This window comes from Chrysemys picta, chromosome 22 (assembly GCF_011386835.1).
Source record: "Chrysemys picta bellii isolate R12L10 chromosome 22, ASM1138683v2, whole genome shotgun sequence".
Lineage (NCBI taxonomy): Eukaryota > Metazoa > Chordata > Testudines > Emydidae > Chrysemys > Chrysemys picta.
This window is the reverse complement of record NC_088812.1, coordinates 18,553,308-18,568,275: the sequence shown is the minus strand read 5'-3', so window position 1 is coordinate 18,568,275 and position 14,968 is coordinate 18,553,308. Positions and strand designations below refer to the sequence as shown.

Here is a 14,968-nt window from a genome sequence, read left to right as displayed (position 1 = left end):
CCAGAGTCCATACCCCGCCCCCCCAACCCACTGCCCCAGCCCGGAGCGCTCTCATGCACCCCAAACCCCTCATTCCCTGCCTCACCCCAGAGCCTGCTCCCCAGCTGGAGCCCTCATCCCCCTGCAGCACCCCAATCCCCTGCTCCAGCCTGTTGAAAGTGAGTAAGGGTGGGGGAGATGGAGCACTCAGGGGCGGGGCCTCGGAGAAGGGGCGGGGCCGGGCAGGCGTGGTGTTCAGTTTTGTGTGATTAGAAAGTTGACAATCCTAGTGGTGGGGCTTTGGGCCAGGCCCTGGGCTACTTCTCTCACTGAAATCCAGCGACAGGGAGAGCCTTAGAACAGGAGCTAGTGTAGGAGGCAGAGGGAAACCCCAGCTTGGGAAGCCCTAGCTCCCTCTTTTCCGTGCATGCCGGTGGCATGCTGAGGGGTTGATGGGAGTGACTCAGCCAAAAGCAAAAGCAAAAGTAAGTCTGCAACTACAACACTCCAGCAGAGGAGGTGAGAGGTGAGGCTGGGGGATTAGTGCACCCTGAGGGGGGAGGAGGAGATGTTCTATCTGCCTCGGGGACCCAGGCCCACATCCCACCCCCAGGGCCAATGCCATGAGGCTGCTGGGAGGGATGGGGCGCTCTGTCTCCCTTAGGAGCCTGACATCTGGGAGCCTTCTGTGGGCCCAGTTGGGATGTGCAGGGGCTCCCTAGGTCTCTGGGGGACTCAGCTTGGGGGGAGGGGCTGCTGATTGGAGACTCGGGGTAGTTCTCCAATATAATAAGGGGAGCAGTGGGGGTAGGGGGTGCGGCAGCTCCCATTGCAAACTGGTGGGACTGCAGCAGGCCAAAGTATTGAGGCCAGTCCAGTGGGCTGGCACTCAGGACACCTGGGTTCCTCTCCCAGCTCTGCCACTGACCTGCTGGGCAAGTCCCTGCATTGGCCCAGAGCCTCAGTTTCCCCATCCGTAAACTGGGGATGACACCCCTGCCCCTGATGCTGGGGTCCTATGGGAGGCCTCCCATGATCAGCCCCGGGCTGCTCTAGAGCTGGGGCCGGCTATTGCCAACACTGACCGCCCCCCCAGGTGATTTCCTGACCCCAGGGGCAGCATCCCTTTTAAGATCCTTGCTCTTCCTTCCAGCACTAGTGCCCCTCCAACCAATGGCACCCAGAGGCCCCCCAATATCCCGAATCCCAGGCCCAGTCTGTCCCCAGCCCTGGCCTGGCTTCTCATCAGGTCCCATCTCTGCCCTGACTTCCCCCCCCCCCTTAGGGCCTGATCAAGATGGCAGAGAAGCCCAAGCGCCCACATCTGGGATTGGCCCAGTACCCCCTGTTGCTCACGCTGGAGCCTGAGGGGCGTGGCCTGGGCGGGCAGGTCCTGGAGTTGGCTGGCCCAGAGGAGGTCCACGTCCACCAGAAAGACGGCATCCTGATCTGCGACAACTTCCTGCTGGGGCAGTGTCTGGAGGGGGAGCGCTGCCTGCGCCACCACACCCCCAACCCCTTCCACTGGCAGATGCGGCGCACGGCAGACGGGGTGTGGCTGAGTGTTGGCACATTGGCCCAACAGCACCTGGAGAACCTCTACTGCAGTACCAGCCGCGACAACGTGCAGCTCATGGACAAGTACGTGGCTGATTGGACATGGCCCAGCAGGGGGCGCTATGGGGGCGGGAGCACTGGCTGTGGGGGGAGCTCTCAGCTGCTCCAGTCCCAACCCCTCCCACCAGGAGAGCATTGGCTGAGGATGAAGGGAGAGATGGAGGCAAACCTGCTCGCAGGTGCATCGCCCAGCTACTCACTGCCAGCATGAGGGGGGCGTTGCCTGTGGTCCCTGCCCCTTGGTGACATCTCTGCTGCCCCCCTTCCAGGGCCGGCTCATCCTGGACCCTCAACCTGAACTCCATGGACCTGAAGCCCAGCCAGCTCTATGACCGTGTCCGGCGCCTCTCCAACAGCAGTGACCCCAGCCGTAACCCCTACTTCCCCATGGAGTGGCAGGTGTACTGGGAGGAGTGCGGCGAGTGGCTCGTGTACGAGGAGGTGAGGGAAGGGGGGTGATCCCAAGAGAGGAGCGGGTGTGGGGGATGCATGGGCAGCAGGGTGGGAGAAATGGAAGGCCTGGCCTGGGGTGAGGAGCAGTGTGGCTAGGGGGACGGGGGTGGTTGTGGAGCGGGAGGGGTGGCGGAGGGTGGCATAGCTGAGGAGGGGCAGGGGTTGCTGGGGGAAGGGCTGTGTGGCTGGGGTAGCTGAGGAGGATTGTGGCACTGCATGATTGGGAGGGGCTGTCGGGCTGGGGGGGAGGCTGTGCAGGGAGAGGGGCTGCCTGCAGGAGGTGATATAGCTGAGGAGGGGGAGGGGTGGCTGGGGTAGCTGGGGAGGGGTGTTTGTGTGACTGGGAGGGGCTGTGTGGCTGGGGAGCAGCCTGGCTGGGAAGGGGGGAGGGGCTGTGTGTGGCTGGGAAGGAGGAGGGGCTGCACGGGCTGGGAGGGGGTGCCTGGCTGGAGGGGTGGCCTGGCTGTGTGGGGCTGTGTGGCTGGAAGAGTGGCATGGTTGGTAGAGGGGCTGTGTGGCTGGAGGAGTGGTGTAGCTGAGGAAGGTGGTGGCGCTGCATGGCTGGGGGAGCATCGTGGGGGAACGGGTGCGTGGCTGGGAGGAGCGTGGCTGAGGGGTGCCCTGTGATGGCGTGTCTCTGTGCCCAGCCGGTGCGGTGGGAGCTGCTGGCGGCCTTCGAGAAGGGCATGTGGAACCACGCCTTCAAGCTGCGTGGCCAACTGTACAATGTGGACCTGAAGAAACTGACCCAGCGCAATGTGCGTACGGGCTTCACCCGGCGCATCCTGCACTGCCCAATCTTCCGCCCGCCCTGGCGCCTGGCGCCCCACCTGCGGTGAGTGCTCTGGCCAACTGCCATCCCTGCCCCTGGGCACCCAAGAGGCTCTCGCCACTAGCCATGCCCTTGTTTGTCTTCTCTTGGCAGGACAGGACCGGGTGCCACCCTCTCTTCCCCCGGCACCGTCCCTGGAGAGGACCCCCAGGACACCTATTGGGGCCCGTACCCTGCGTCCTGGGTCCCCAAGGCCTCAGTGGGCACCATGTTCACGCTGGCAGAAGTGGCACCAGCAGAGAGGGCCTATGAGACTACATGCACGCTGTTCCACAAAACCCTGGCAGAGGACAAGGCATTGGTGCTGGCCGTCTACCGGGTCCGGAATGACTACCTGTGGCAGAAATACTGTGGGTAAGGAGGGCAGTCATAGGGCAAGGCTGGGCATGGGGGGCTGCTAGTGGGTTCTGGGCTTTCCCTCAGTGCCTTCGCATCTGGCTGCTGCCACAGGGCGGGGCTGGCAGCTGGAATTGTAACTCTGGTGCATGGATTCTGGGGCATGGTTCCTCCTGGGCCAGGAATGGGACTCGCCCAGAAGCTGGTGTTCTGTGGTCTTGGTCCCCATGCTCTGGGCCATGGATGAGGCTGGGCTGGAGCCACGAACCCATCCGGGGCATCCTGCCCGTCCCTAGCCAGCTGGCGATCCCGGCTTCTTACTGGGGTGACTCCTGGCTGCTCTTGGTGCCTGACCCATCATACCCAAGCCTGGGGCAGTGCACCAAGGAAGTGGGTGGGTGGGGCTCGAGCTTGTCAGTGACACCCCCCCCATCTGTCCACCCTCCAGGCAGAAGAAGTTCATGGCCCAAAGCCGTCCCCGTGTGGCGCGGTGCTGCCTGGAGAGACACCTCTTCCACGGCACCAGGGCCAGCAAAGTGCAGCCCATCTGCGAGATGAACTTTGACCCCCGGGTGTCAGGGGAGAATGGCGAGGCTTATGGGCAGGGCAGCTACTTCGCCACTGACGCCTCCTACTCCCACACTTACGCCAAGGTGGACGAGGCCAGCCTGTGCCACATGTTCCTGGTCAAGGTGCTTGTGGGGAGCTCGGTGCGGGGCAATCCCATGTTCCGGCGCCCCCCCCCGGCACACGACGGCCGCCTCTACGACTCCTGCACGGACCGTGCTAAGAAGCCGCAGATCTTCGTCATCTTTGACAGTTGCCAGTGCTACCCCTACTTTCTGATCCGCTACAAGCTGCTCTCTGAGCCCGTGGCCGTGGACTCGTGATGGGGGAGCGCTGGGAGTCAGAGGTCAGCTTGCCAACTTTGTATTTCAAAAATAAGGGACTGATTTCTTAGCCCCACCCCTCCTCCTGAGATCATCATTATTATTACTACTACTAAGGATTCACCTACATTCGCCAGGGGGATTTCTGGCTGCTTTTAGCAGCACTCAGCGACTCCCAGGCTTGCTGTACAGAGATGGGGGGGGGGGAAAAATAAGGGATGTCCCTTGTATCATAGAATATCAGGGTTGGAAGGGACTTCAGGAAGTCATCTAGTCCAACCCCCTGCTCAAAGCAGGACCAACCCCAACTGAATCATTGTAATAAGGGACTGTCGGCAACCTTTAGTCACAAGTGAAGAGAGCAGCTTGCTCTCAGGGGTGGGAGTGTGCGGAAGAGCCTGAATACCCACCCCCACCCCCGGCACTGACTGGAATAGAGCTCGGTGTCTGGGCCCCGGCGCTCCAGGTTGGAGGGAGGAGTCAGGGCTGTGCGGGGTCAATCGCACTGTCCTCCCCTTCTCAGCTGGCAATTGGAGCCATGGGCCTGACACAGACCTGCCGTCAGATCCTGCTGTCCAGAAAGGCTCGGCCTGCTCCCCCCGCGCCAGGGAGGGGGAGAAGGTCTCTGAGGAGCCATTGTCCAGGGTCACTCCTGTCCTGCACCCCCCCCCCGGGCCCTGCCAACTCCCCAAATTCCTGTGCCCCATGGCCACCAGGGTCCTTGCCAGCCAGCTCCTTTCTTGCCAGCTCCAGAGAAACAGGGGATTTACCCCGAGGCCAGCATAGGGCTCCTGGCACTGCACTGCCCACAGTCTGGAACGGAGGGGTTGTGTGATGATGGGGGGGATCTGTCACAGACTCCAGGCGTCAGCCGCCCACTGCTCCACGTCACTGCTGGGCTGAGAAGGTCCAATCCGTGGGCTGGTGTCAATCTGGTACCTCCTGTGAAGCTGGCCCAGCCCCCTCCCAGCCAGCTTCCCCCACAAGCTGGGGCATCAGCCATGCCTCTGCTAGATTCCTGGTGGGAAGTAAGTGCCGCTTGCGGGCACATCTCTGGGGTCCTTCTCCTATCAGGGGGATGGGCCCAGGGCCAAGTTGTCCCCCTACCCCCAGGCCCAGGCAGCTGGGGTGTTGCTGCTTCCTGTCTAAGCACTGCAGAAAAGCCCACCCCTCCCCAGGGCCCAGATCATCCCCCTGCCCCCTGAGCGACAGGAGCTGGCACCCCTGGTCCTGGTGTGTTGATGGGAGGGGAGGGTTCAGGGCTACATCATTGGGGGCAGGAGGGACAGCACGGTTGGGAGGAGCCCCTTTCCTAGCACTGCCTTCATCTCTTGAGCATCAGTCAGGGGGATTGCCAGAGGGGCACAGGGGGTCCTGGGTGAGGGCGATGGGGGGCCCAGAGGAGGAAGTGGGGAGCTGGAGGTTTGACAGCAGCTGCCCCAGGTTGGGCGACTGGAGCTGCCGGGGTCTGGAGCCTGGCTTGCCCACAGAGAGACTGCCCACAGCCCCCAAACCACCCTGCAATTGGCGCTAACCAGGTCCCCACCCCCAGCTGGCAGCCTTGGGGGGAGTGGGGCGTGAACAGCCCCAGAGACTGAGCCCTGCGGGTGGCGGGGCCCCTCAGGTGGCAGCTCCGCCCCCCTGTTACCAGCTTTGAGGTAGGCTCATTTATTAGGGTTACTCTTCAGGGGGTGGGGTTCTGTACTTCTATCAATGTACTGCTTGTGTCACTTGTGTTCTCATACAGAGCTCTACTTCTCCCTGCTGCAAGTTCCCTCCCCATGGAGCTGTCCTGCAGGACCTCGGTTCTTCCAGCCCCAGAATCTTACGAACACACACACACATTAACAGAGAACATCTGAGAGGACCGGGTCAATCAGCACCTCCAAGCTGACCCCTTATATGTCCTTGGACTCAACAGGCTGGGTCAAACAGCACCTCCAAGCTGTCACCCTCATATGCCACGGGCACCGCACCGGGATCGAGTACGCCTGAGCAGGCTGGGTCGAGCAGCACTTTCAGTCTGCCACCCTCATATAACAGGTTTTTTGGCAGGTTTTCAAAGAGACATTATTAAGGGCACAAGAGCAAACTATCCCACTGCGTAGGAAAGATAGGAAGTATGGCAGGAGACCACCCTGGCTTAACCAAGAGATCTTCAATGATCTCAAACTCAAAAAAGTGTCCTACAAAAAAGTGGAAACTCAGTCCAATTACAAAGGATGATTATAAACAAATAACACAAGTATGTAGGGACAAAACGAGATCAAACTAGCTAGAGGAAGACCAAGGACAGAGGAGGCCCATTACTCAATGAGGGGGGAAAGACAATAACCGAAAATGTGGAAATGGCAGAGGTGCTTAATGACTTCTTTGTTTTGGTTTTCACCAAGAAGGTTGTTTGCGATTGGATGTCTAACATAGATGCTGATCCTATCTCATTTTCACTGGCAGTGTCTAAAATAGGGAAAGAACAAGTCAAAAATTACTTAGACAAGTTAGATGTCTTCAAATCACCAGGCCTGATGAAATGCATCCTAGAATACTCAAGGAGCTGACTGGGGAGATATCTGAGCCATTAGCAATTATCTTTGAAAAGTCGTGGAAGATGGGAGACATTCCAGAAGACTGGAAAAGGGCAAATATAAGGCCCATCTATAAAAAGGGAAATAAGGACAACTTGGGGAATTACAGACCAGTCAGCTTAACTTCGGTACCCAGAAAGATCATGGAGCAAATAATTAAGCAATCAATTTGCAAGCACCTAGAAGATAATGAGATGATTAACAGTCAGCATGAATTTGTCAAGAACAAATCATGTCAAACCAGCCTGATAACTTTCTTTGACAGGGTAACAAGCGTTGTGGATGGGGGGAAGTGGTAGATGTGGTATATCTTGAATTTAGTATGGCTTTTGATACTGTCTCATGTGACCTTCTCATAAACAAACTAGGGAAATACAACCTAGAAGGACCTGCTATAAGGTGGGTGCATAACTGGTTGGAAAATTGTTCCCAGAAAGTAGCTATCAGTGGTTCACAGCCATGCTGGAAGGGCATAACGAGTGAGGTCCTGCAGGGATCAGTTCTGGGGCTGGTTCTGTTCAATATCTTCATTAGTGATTTAGATAATGGCTTATAAAGTTTGCGGACAATACCAAGCTGGGAGGGGTTGCAAGTGCTTTGAAGGGTAGGATTAAAATTCAAAATGATCTGGACGAACTGGAGAAGTCATCGGAAGTAAATAGGATGAAATTCAATAAGGACAAATGCAAAGTACTCCATTTAGGAAGGAACAATCAGTTGCACACATACAAAATGGGAAATGACTGCCTAGGAAGGAGTAGTGAGGAAAGGGATCTGGGGGTCATGCTTGATTACAAGCTAAATATGAATCAACAGTGTAACACTGTTGCAAAAAAAGCAAATATCATTCTGGGATGTATTAGCAGGAGTGTTGTAAACAAGACACGAGAAGTAATTCTTCCGCTCTACTCTGCGCTGATTAGGCCTCAACTGGAGTATTGTATCCCGTTCTGGGTGCCACATTTCAGGAAAGATGTGGACAAATTGGAGAAAGTACAGAGAAGAGCATCAAAAATGTGTAAAGGTCTAGAAAACATGACCTATGAGGGAAGATTGAAAAAATTGGGTTTGTTTAGGCTGGAGAAGAGAAGACTGAGAGGGGACATAACAGTTTTCAAGTACATAAAAAGTAGTTTCAAGGAGGAGGGAGAAAAATTGGTCTTCTTAACCTCTGAGGATAGAACAAGAAGCAATGGGCTCAAATTGCAGCAAGGGTGGTTTAGGTTGGACATTAGGAAAAACTTCCTAATTATCAGAGTGGTTAAGTACTGGAATAAATTGCCTAGGGAGGTTGTGGAATCTCCATCATTGGGGATTTTTAAGAGCAGGTTGGACAAACACCTGTCAGAGATGGTCTAGATCAGGGGTCGGCAACCTTTCAGAAGTGGTGTGTCAAGTCTTCATTTATTCACTCTGATTTAAGGTTTCGCATGCCAGTAATACATTTCAACGTTTTTAGAAGATCTCTTTCTATAAGTCTATAATATATAACTAAACTATTGTATGTAAAGTAAATAAGGCTTTTAAAATGTTTAAGAAGCTTCATTTAAAATTAAATTAAAATGCAGAGCCCCCCCGGACTGGTGGCCAGGACCCAAGCAGTGTGAGTGCCACTGAAATTCAGCTTGCGTGTCGCCTTTGGTTGCCTACCCCTGGTCTAGATAATACTTAACCCTGCCTTGAGTGCAGGGGGCAGGACTAGATGACCTCTCGAGATCCCTTCCCATTCTATGATTCTATGTCCCAGGTTCAGCACGTCTCTATCCCCACTTTCACGTTACAATTGTTCTTTTTGGGCGCTGCAGGGATCTTTTAGCTTAGGTATGAGGAGCGTCGCTGCAGAGCGAATGAGGAAACCAAAAAACACCCACGAGGGGGAGAGAGAGAGAAGCAACCAGCTTAATCATGAAAATTATTTATTGCCAGGTAATAACCATAGGGGAGCCAAACAAACAAAGCAGTTATAATATTAAATCTAAATTTAAATTTGATTATAAAAGTCAGGTTTAGAAAACTATAATTGATCACACAAGTCAGGGTCAGAAGGCTATACAGAGAAAGAGAGAGAGCTGGGTTCTCACCACTCTGTGAAGCTTAGGTAGGGGGTTTTTGTCAAGAAACAACTGGTTCAAGGGAGAACACTACATTTGTTTGTGTAAACTGATGGCTCCAGGGAGGATACCAAAGTTGTTTTGTTCAGGCTAGACAATGGGAGCTGATCATTCCTGGCTATGGGCAGTGTCCTTTCCAGGGAGCTCACAATGCAATTAGGCAGCTTCTGTATTTTACATACCAATAAAGGATTTATTACTAGAATTGGTCTGATAACGAGTGAGCTGGGTGTGTGCAGGCGTGGGTTCATTAATATCTGGAGCACAGATCCCCCATGATGCACTGCTTCCCTGCTTTTCTGGTCCCAGCGTTCTGTGCGGTTCTTGCCTTGGAATCTCTGTTCTCCATTCTGTGAGCTAATAGAGGTGCCTCCCTGGCCCATCTTCGATGCAAATGAGGCTGGGGAGTTGCCTTAATTCTGTCACCCTTGTCGGAGGGGTTTAGGTTTCTCCCACCGCCTTATCGGTTTTGGTTCAGGCTGGGGGGTAGAGGGAAGGGTCTTTCGCGTGTCAGGCTGGGTACTGCACCCTGGTTCCCCAAGAGCACGGAGCTGACAGGTAACACTCCCCAGGCCTGGGAGTGCCTGTGGGCCCTGCTTAGGGTGGGATCATGGGTCTCACGCCCCTCCCCCTACTGTCCTGCCATCGGGGCCCATGGCACTGGAAGAGGCTGGACACAAGGCCAGAGCCCTTCTGGGAAACACCCCACAACCCTATCATTAAAGACTGAACCACAGCAGAGGCACGGCAGGGCTGGCATGGGGGGATAGGGATGGCATGGGGTTGGGTGTGTGGCAGGGCTGCATGAAGGTGCAGCAAGGGCTAGCATTATGTGGGGAGCATAGCAGAGATAGCATGGGGGCCAGGGCTGGCATGGGGGGGTCACAACAGGGACAGCATGGGGTGGGCTTGGGGACCAAACATGGCAGATGGAGGTGTGATGAGGCCATCAAAGGAAGGTGCTCCTGTCTCAGAGCTCTGGGTGAGATGAGTTTGTGGGGGCTCAGCCTGGTGCGCATGTGTCCCCAAAACCAGAAACTAGCAGGGGAGCAAAGTGGGCATCAGAGGCCCAGCCACCCCTTGTTGAGTGATGGAGCCCCCCTCCCCTACATACTGAGATAGGACCAGTCCCGTCCTGTCCCCCGCACTCTGTGGGACTTGGCATCCGGCTCTGCAGCCGGTGCTTGGACCCACACAGACCCTGGCATCAACTCAACCCAGTCCTGGGCTCCCAGCCCCCCAGCTCTGCGGGTGCCTCTCAATCCCGACCCACAGCCCCTTCCTACCCCATTGACAGTCTCTGCTGGTTGAACTGTCCCTGTTTTTTCCCCCATGCACATGGGCTGTGGATGAGAGCAGTTAATCCCATGTCGTGGGGGTGCAAACCTCAAACCCCAGCAGGGAAAACCCATCACTGCCCCCCTCCACTGCATGGATCAGCCCCAAACCGAGATGGCTGGAGGGTGGCCCTGGGAGCCCGGCTGCCTCTTGACAGCAGGGGGTGCTCTTTGCTTGCACAATCCCCTGGCACAGAGGAGCTGAGTCCCTGGGGCAGTGGTATCTAGTGGTTAGAGTGGCAGGAGGCTGAGAGCCAGGGCTCCTGGGTTCTATCCCTGGCTCTGGAAGGGGAGGGCGGGTGTAGTGGTTACAGTGGGGGCGGGGAGCCAGGGCTCCTGGGTTCTATCCCTGGCTCCGGGAAGGGGTCCAGTGGTTGTGGGGAGGCAGGGCGGGGAGGGGAACCAGGACTCCTGGGTTCTATTTCCAGTCCTGCTTCATAACCTCAGGGAGGTCCCCACAGCTCTCAGTGGCGGGGGCTACTGGAGCCGCGGTTCGGGGTAGGGGCTCTGGTTGCGGAGGGGAAGCGCTGGGTGTCAGGGATACCAGCCCTGCAGGCTCCCCGGCCGGTTGCAGAGGAAGCTGGGCCGGGCGCTGCCAGGGGCGGATATGCTGGGCCATGCTGATAAAGGTTGCGTTAGACCAGGCAGCCACCCCACCGCGAGACCAGTTACATAACGTTGGCTGGGCTCTTTAGCAACGGGTCCAGGCGGGGGGTGGGACAGCTGTGCTGGGTCGCCCCTGGAGCTGAAGGGGCGGTCCCGTCTAGTCTGTGCCCCCAGAGCCACTCACCCAACTGGCCCCCCACTCACCTTTCGGGCTGAGTCGCTCCAGAATCTGGGTCCAGGGTGCTGCTCCATGGGGGAGGGTCCAATCCAGGTTGGCATCCTGATCCGTCGGGCCTGCAGGACACACAGACACCTCCTTCAGAGTTGGGGGGATTGGCACCCTTGGACAGCTGGACAGACAGACCCCCTGCAGGATCAGTCCAGCTGGAGTCCCATCCCTAATAGCTGCCGCCCTGGGCTCCCTGCCTCATGCCCCCACTATTCACTCGGACAAACAGGCTCTCCTGGGGCCCCTGTTGGCCCCCCTGCCCACGCCCCTCAGTGCCTCCCCACAGGCCCAGGGGGAGCCTGGGCAGTGAGCATCCCCAGGACTTGAACCTGGCATGTCTGGGGTGACAGCAGGAGTGGCTGGGGCTAGAGTAAGTGGGAGGGAGGCAGGGGAGCTCACCTGCACCCAGCCCCAGCCCCACATTGCTACCAAGCCTGGCAGATCCTTATTCAGAAAACTGTTCTCCAGCAGAGAAATGCAGCCACCTCTGAGGTGGGTGGGGTGGCTGCTTCACTGCACTGAACAAAAGGGCCTGACTTTATCCTGGTGGGGTCGCCACTCCCTGCAGCCCCAGCCCAGCATTGGCTTGGGCAAGCATCCCTGGGCCTAGGGAGCTGAGCTGCTCCCCTGCTGCTGCATCTGGCGCTCCGGCCCCCTCCTCTGACTACGAGTCCCAAGATCCCCTGGGCAGGCTAGAGGGAAGCCCCAGAAATAGGCTTAGGCCCTGGGGGTTATAAATTGTCCATATGGCACAAAACACAGGAGGTGGCACAGAAACCACAGTAACGGCCTTCCTGTGGGGGTGGGGAGGGGGTCGCACAAGGGAGGGAAAACATTCAGAGCCTGTGATACCCTAGTGTGGCATGCACCAGCTGGGCTGCCGTGGCATCCCTGTGTGCCGCGTGTTGCAGACGTGTGCTGGCTGTGGCATCCCTGTGTGCTTTGTGTTACAGACATACACTGCCGTGGCTTTCCTGTGTGCCGTGTGTTACAGACGTGCGCTGCCATGGCTTTCCTGTGTGCCGTGTGTTACAGACGTGCGCTGCCGTGGCATTCCTGTGTGCTGTGTGTTACAGACGTGCGCTGCCGTGGCATCCCTGGGTGCTTTGTGTTACAGACGTGCGCTGCCGTGGCTTTCCTGTGTGCCATGTGTTACAGACGTGTGCTGCTGTGCATCCCTGTGTGCTGTGTGTTACAGATGTGCGCTGCCATGGCATTCCTGTGTGCTGCTTGTTACAGACATGCTGCCATGCTATTACTGTGGACATGTTACAGACATGTGCTAACATGGGATTCCTATGTTACGTGCCCTGCATAATACATTATACACATGGTATTTCTGTGTGGTGCCCATTACAGCTAGATGTTCACCAGGATTCATGTATAAGCATGTTGCAGATGTGTCCCGTGAGCTGTATTCTTGCTCTAGGAAGCAAGTCACAGTTATGTGCTGCTAGAGTATCCCCATGCCATACATGTCACAGCTGTGTAACTACTAGCTCATGCCACCAGAGTTCATGTGTAAGGCATGCGGCAAACATGTGCTGTGATATTTCCTATGTTCTGTGTGCAGCTCTGCTACTCCTATGTGCTGCTGGCATGTGCCAATGTACCTGGGGCCTGAGTCTCCTCGTACCAGAGCTTGACACCCATATAACTTCACTGACTTTAACAGAGTGATTCCTGATTTACACCAGTGTGAGCAGAATCAGGACCATGACCGAGCATTCACATGTATACATGTTGAAGATATGTGCTGCTCTAGCATTCATGTATATTACATGTTGCAGTCATGATCATCTAGCATTGACACGTACTGCATGTGCTGATCTAGTATCCACATGGGTTGCATGTTGCAGGCGTGTGCGGCTGTATGATCCCCTATTAAGCCATGTTGGGGGGTGTTGCATGTTATTTACATGGGGCAGGTATGCACTGACCTAGCACTCCTGTGCCATGCATGCCACAGACACATGCTGCTGGGGTCGTTCCATGTGAGCCCTGGTACAGACGTGTACCTCATGTCATACCCATGACACTCACACGCATGCACTGAGTGAAGACAGGGCACACGCCAGGGCTCACAGCGGTGAGTGCAGCAGAAAAACTGCCTGTGCCTTTAAGACAGGTGCATGGGGATGCCTGGTTACCTGGGCCCATAAAAGGGCCTTTGTCTCTGCCTTGGCCTGGCCCAGCCCTGGGGGAGGGGGAACCCAGGAGCATGAAAGGGCTGAGATTCAGGCAACCTTCCCCCAGCCTCAGCCCTGGAGCCCCCACTGCCCTGGGGCTATTCAGGGATTGGATCCCTCCTCCCCCCCCCCGACCATGCCCTGGGGTGTGGGGGTGCACTTCCCACTGGGATGCACTCCCTGAGCGCTCCGCCAGGGTCCCCCCAAAACTGCAGGACATGTGGACTCAGCCTGCGCCCACTCGCTGAAGCTGCCTAGGAGCCAGGACTCTTGGGTTCTGGGAGGGGAGTCTAGTGGTTTCGGGGAGGGTGGGGGGGCAGGATACCAGAGTTCTATCCCTGGCTCTGGGAGGGAGGTGGGGATGGCTCACGGTGACAAGCAATGGGGCCGTTTGCTCCTCGATGACCAGTGTGATTCAAGTTCAACCTGGCAGGAGTCGCTCCCCTCCCAGCGCCGGGGAAGAACTCAAGAGTCCTGGCTCCCAGGCCCCCTGCTCTAACCACTAGTCACCCTCCCTTCCTAGAGCTGGAGATAGAACCCAGGTGTCCTGGCTTCCAGTCCACCTGATGTAACCCACTGCACCTCATTCCTCTCTCAGAACTGGATTAGAACCCAGGAATTCTGGGCTATGAATATACTGCACCTAGCACAAGGTGCAGTAAGAAATATCCAGGAGAGCTAATGCCTGTGTTTCCAGCTAGGTGAGCCAGGGGGAGTCACAGCCCCTCTCTATGCATCAGTTTCCTTTCCTAGATCCCACTCCTCTCCCAGAGCCAGGAATAGAACCCAGGGGTTCTGGCTCCTAGTCACCCCTGCTCTAAGCACTGACTTCCACTCCCTACCCAGAGATAGAAACGGAACACAGGAGTCCTGACTCCGATGTTGCATGCTGTAACCCACTAGACCCCTATGCAGAGCTGTCTGTGAGCTCTTTGGGACAGAGACTCAATTGGTGTGTACAGCACCTGGCGCGGTGCGATCCTGTTCTCTGCTCAGACCCATGGGTGCTACGGGAAAAAAACAATCAGAAAATACTAAAAAAGAGTGTAAACCATTTTTATTATTTATATTCCAGGCTCCCCCAGTGTGCCGGGCGCTGCACAGACCGAGAGTGAGACACAACTCCTGCCCCCAAAAGCTCACAAGTTTGACAGATAAAAGGTGGAAGGGGAAACTGAGGCACAAGCAGGGAAGGAGATTTACCCAGAGTCACCCAGCTGGGAATAGAACCCAGGTGTCCTGAGCCTCAGGCCCACATGGCAGCCGCCAGCCAGGCTGCCATTGGCTTAGGCCCTGTAGCCTCCTCACAATGAGGCCTTGTGGGGCTTAGCTGGACAAGGGCCCCCTTTCCCCTGCAACCCACGTCCATGGCACCGGCTCTGGGGCCAATGGCAGGGAACTCCCAGGGGTGAGGGGGTTCACTCACCACCCGCCCCAGGGAACAGGCCTCCTCCCCATGGGGACGGTTCTCCATGGAAAGCCCCCGCCTCGGAGACAATGTGTCTGACTCGTTGTGCAATCGGCCAGTTTTGGTTCCTTCTGGTGTAGCCGCCCCTTCTGACAATGGCCTGGCGGTTTCTCCCCTGACCCCATTCCCCTCCCAGGATTCCTGATGCCCATTCTCCCTGCCTCCCCCACACAACCCTTCTCTAATCATCAGACCCCACACCCATGTCAGAGCTGGGGATAGAACTCAGGGGTCCAGACTCCCAGTCTTCACTGCTCTAACCACAAGACCCCACTGTCCTCCCAGAAGTGGCCCGCTCAGCCCTCGGCTGCCCCATTGAAACTCTAAGGACCTGTT

At 56.6% G+C, this 14,968-nt stretch overlaps 1 protein-coding gene across 6 annotated transcripts; it reads left to right on the top strand.

The window, feature by feature from the left end:
- Window positions 1–219: 219 nt before the first annotated feature.
- Window positions 220–11,944, top strand: LOC101947803 (protein mono-ADP-ribosyltransferase TIPARP-like). Of its 6 annotated transcripts, none has more exons than XR_010594379.1 (7): window positions 220–464; window positions 1,265–1,620; window positions 1,866–2,037; window positions 2,697–2,884; window positions 2,975–3,235; window positions 3,871–4,130; window positions 5,855–11,944. XR_010594379.1 is itself a non-coding variant. In XM_065575779.1 (7 exons), exons 1-6 carry the CDS (start codon window positions 432–434, stop codon window positions 4,105–4,107), a joined length of 1,452 nt encoding a protein of 483 aa, XP_065431851.1. In that variant the 5' UTR covers window positions 221–431; the 3' UTR covers window positions 4,108–4,130; window positions 5,855–11,941. The 6 variants fall into 6 exon arrangements, 5 of the variants coding, with proteins under 5 accessions (XP_065431853.1, XP_065431851.1, XP_005307797.4 ...); XM_065575779.1 differs by having other exon boundaries at window positions 221–464; window positions 3,666–4,130; window positions 5,855–11,941; XM_065575781.1 differs by lacking the exon at window positions 5,855–11,944 and having other exon boundaries at window positions 3,871–4,310.
- Window positions 11,945–14,968: the final 3,024 nt, after the last annotated feature.

Coding starts and splice junctions, on each gene's coding strand:
- LOC101947803 (XM_065575779.1), top strand. CDS start 432: ATGGGAGTGACTCAGCCAAAAGCAAAAGCAAAA. Junction 465..1,264: donor AGCCAAAAGCAAAAGCAAAA/GTAAGTCTGCAA, acceptor CCCCCCCCTTAG/GGCCTGATCAAGATGGCAGA. Junction 2,885..2,974: donor CGCCTGGCGCCCCACCTGCG/GTGAGTGCTCTG, acceptor TTCTCTTGGCAG/GACAGGACCGGGTGCCACCC.